The 3,639-nt window shown below is 48.6% G+C and overlaps 1 protein-coding gene across 15 annotated transcripts in view; it reads right to left on the bottom strand.

The window, feature by feature from the left end:
• The window catches only part of LOC137176048 (pleckstrin homology domain-containing family A member 5-like), a 239,317-nt gene extending 236,248 nt beyond the window's left edge, over positions 1 to 3,069 (bottom strand). For 14 of the 15 annotated variants that reach the window (XR_010925787.1, XR_010925786.1, XM_067582081.1 and 11 more), the window contains exons 1-3: positions 2,943 to 3,069; positions 2,738 to 2,814; positions 1,836 to 1,893 (exon numbers count right to left, since the gene is read on the bottom strand). Coding sequence is in view for 13 of the 15 variants with exons in the window: in XM_067582081.1 (XP_067438182.1) it covers positions 1,836 to 1,893; positions 2,738 to 2,814; positions 2,943 to 3,034 (227 nt within the window). In the remaining 2 variants the exon portion in view is untranslated. The remainder of the gene's footprint in view (positions 1 to 1,835; positions 1,894 to 2,737; positions 2,815 to 2,942) is intronic. The other variant, XM_067582087.1, reaches the window with a different exon arrangement.
• Positions 3,070 to 3,639: the final 570 nt, after the last annotated feature.

The following is a 3,639-nucleotide window of genomic DNA, read 5'->3' as shown; positions in this document are numbered from 1 at the left end:
TGTCTGTCCTGGCTGTGGCTGCATCTGCAGCTGAGACCTCGTACAAAAGACGTTTCTGATCAATCGCGCCCCTAAAATTAGCTACATTTGATTGAATCCAATGTAGGGAGAATAACAACACATGATGCTGATCAGGAGCATCGTTACCTCACGCCAGTCATGTGTGGTCAGAAATCCATTAGCATTCACTCTTTTTAATTTTTTTGGGATGTTGCATCATAAAATGAAGCAATGTCTTAAATTAATTAAGGGGGGGGGGGGGGGGGGGGGGGGGGGGGGGTATGGACTGTCAGTCAGACAGCTCTTGGCACCAATCCCCCAGAAGCTCCACTACATGCCAGTCAGTTTCTGGCAACATGAGTGACTGCAGATTTGTTAGGGGGAATTTGCTCCAGTAAAGTATAATATTAATTCCTGCATTATGATGTCATTATGTGGCCCTGACTTGTAGACTTGCAGTGTTAAAATATATTATATTATTAAGTCAGGGGTATGGGGATGGGAGGTCAGTAGGGGACAAACAGCAAGTTTTTTTTTTTTTGCATTAGACCATTGCCCCACAAATGTGTTCCTCCAGCCTTGCCGGTCCCTGCTGCTAAACACGATTCTCACGCATCTCTGCATCTCTGAATGTGTCCCGTTCTGATCCCGACGCCTCCTCGCAGCGTTCACGCCTGCATTCAAATCTGTCCGCTTGTCACATCTTACTGCCTCTTCAGACGAGTGACTGTGTTTGCGTGTGAGGACTCAAACACATGTAGCTGCGCTTGTGTATTTACATGTCCGTGTGTGTGTGTGAGGGTGTGTGTGTGTGTGCGTGCATTCTGCATGCATTCATACATACCGATGAGCAGCGGTTCTGGGCTATTTATAGGGTGGCTATATTAGCTCACCATGTGTCAGCTGCTGCTCTCAAAATGGCCACAGACAAGCAAAAGCAACAGCAGGAAAACTAGGTGGGAAAGTAGGTAGAACAAATGAAAAGTGCCTGCTCACAACCTCAGGGAGAGTGTGTGTGTGTGTATGTGTGTGTGTGAGAGAGAGTGTGTGTCAGCTGTGGGTGTGTGTGTGTGTGTGTGTGTGTGGCTTGGAACTGCGGGGCGTTTTCGTCGTCAAACAGGTCCACTAAATCTACATGTAGTCTACACAAATGTGCACAAGGAGCTGAGTCGCTAATAACCCTGGATACTGTATGTCTCACACACACACACACAAACACAAACACACACGCACGCACACACACACACACAGCACGCCAACAAGTAGAGCCTGTTCAGCGCAGCAGAGCAGCCTCCGAGTCACACTGGCTTGTCAAACTTGCATCCCGCTGACAGCAGAGACTTGTTCCTGAGCAAATCCTTCCACTGGTGTGTGTGTGTGTGTGTGTGTGTGTGTGTGTGTGTGTGTGTGTGTGTGTGTGTGTGTGAGAGAGAGAGAGAGAGAGGTGAAGGGCGAGAGCGTGACTGATAGAAGGAGAAAGCCTCAAAAGCAGCGAGAGAAAGACAAGACCGTGGAGCTATTCATTAACACAGATTGTCTACGTGTGTGTGCGTGTGTGATTGTGTGTGTGTGTGTATGTGTGTGTGTGTGTGTGTGTTACAGGAGAGGCAAACAGAGATATTTGTGAATTCCTCCAGCGGGGCAGAGAGGCAGCGAGGTGGGCGTTGATGAGAGCGGAGGGAAATCTCTCTGCCTGCCGACCAAACAAAGCAGCCCCTCACCGCCTGAGACGCTACTCCGGCTGCCTCTCTCCCTCTCTGCACCTATCAATCTCTCTCTCTCTCTCTCTCTCTCTCTCTCTCTTTTTGTGTCTCTCTCCACACATTCCAACTCACTTGATGAAGCAGCGAGCTCCTTCGAATGTGTATCCTTCCTCCCATCCTGTTGGTAAATCTGTGAGGACAGGGAGGAGAAGGGGGGGAAAAAAAAAAACACAAGACACAGAAACATAAGCAGCTGTGCAGATATGAATCTGATTACACAAACACACACACACCTGCACAGCAATGCAGTGTCTGGACAACAAATAGCTCATTTGACTTGTGCCCTTTTACGCAAATCCGCGCCCCCCCCCCTCTCTCTCTCCTCTCCCCTCCCCAATTTCCAGAGCAGATTTTGCGGGATTGCTCAATCATTCTGCCTCTATGCGTTCACTGCTCAGCCTCCAGCTGTTTGAACACACTGCTGATCTGCATGCAGCGATGCCTTCCCACCCGTCATCCCCTTCCTGTCGCGGCAGATGTGCGTTTTATTTTGGAATATCGTCTTTGCACTGATGCACGAGACGCGCTTGCATTGTTCCTCAAGCGGCCGCTGTGCCTATACGTGCTTGGAAATATAGTGTTTCTGCAGCGAAGCGGGGTTCAGTGGGAAATATGTCAAATGTCACTGCAGGGAATCGGCTCCGAAATCAGCTCACGCCTACGTGACGGAACTTTTAAAAAGTGTGTCGCAAAGTGTCCAGGTGGAGCGAGCAGGAGGAGGGGAGGGGACGCCGTGCGTAATGGTCCGCCAGAGGAGAGAGCGGAGAGGGGAGCGGAGTAGAGGAGGCTGTTGCTTTGCTGCAGAGAGAAGAAATCTCCCCTCATCGTCTTCCACGGTTCTCTCCGCAACTTGTCGCCCCTTTTTTTTTTCCGCCGTGACGCGCGGATAACCTTTCCCAAAGCGGCGCTTGCGTGCATGTGCGTGTTTTCGCAGGGAATGAAGAAAAAGAAAAAAACGTCCTCAGATTATTTACCTGGAGTTTTTCTGTGCCCCGTGATTACAGCTTCTCCAGTAACAGGATGCAACCAGGTTGTACTCTTTGCTTCTTCGCTGTTGGTAGAAGAAAACGGGGGGGAAAAGGTGAACAGAGAACCCGAAAAAAAAAAGACAAACAGGCAAATGCGTCAGAGAAATAACCAGTGTGTATCCATAAATCCATGTATCCGCATGATATTTACTTGATGAAGAATATGCGTCCATCCCGAGTCACCCCATAACTCCAAGAAGAGGGAAGGCAGGAGAGCCAGTCCGGCTTAGGATCCGCCGCCATGTCTAGCTGAGAGCTCTACTGCTCTGGGTTACTACACACACGGGCTGGAGTGCGCGGCGCCGTGCCAAGCGCGCGCACACGGGAACCCTCGCGCGTTTACAGGAGACGGGAGCGCGCCTGGAGGAGGATAAAGACACAAGCAATGATTTTCTGCCAAGAGGAAGGAGGCGGTGGGGTGTTTTTTTGGCAGACGTCCTCATGAGTGTGTGACTAAATTGGCCCCAGTGAAAGTTCACCTGTATGATTCCTTCAGGAGCTTAAAGTGGTGTTTCAGGGCTCGGCTGTGAGTCCAGAATCAATCAACCTACCAATAAACAACCAATCAAATCAATCAATATTGGCACCAAATAAATTCAGACGTCACGGACAAATAAACCCAATCAGTTATGAAAGTTTATAACCTGCTTAAATACATAAAAATAATGACCATACTTAAAAAATGTATGTGTGAATTAAACAGTGTATATATGTTTGTGTGTGTGTGTGTGTGTGTGTGTGTGCATTTGTACAGTTGTTGCAAGTGTTTGTTAATGCATATATGTACTTCCTACATATTTGCACTTATACTGTAACTTCCATACTGAATTTCATTCCCACTTTGCTTT

Source organism: Thunnus thynnus, chromosome 23 (assembly GCF_963924715.1).
Source record: "Thunnus thynnus chromosome 23, fThuThy2.1, whole genome shotgun sequence".
Taxonomy (NCBI): domain Eukaryota; kingdom Metazoa; phylum Chordata; class Actinopteri; order Scombriformes; family Scombridae; genus Thunnus; species Thunnus thynnus.
This window is presented reverse-complemented; position numbering and strand designations above follow the sequence as displayed.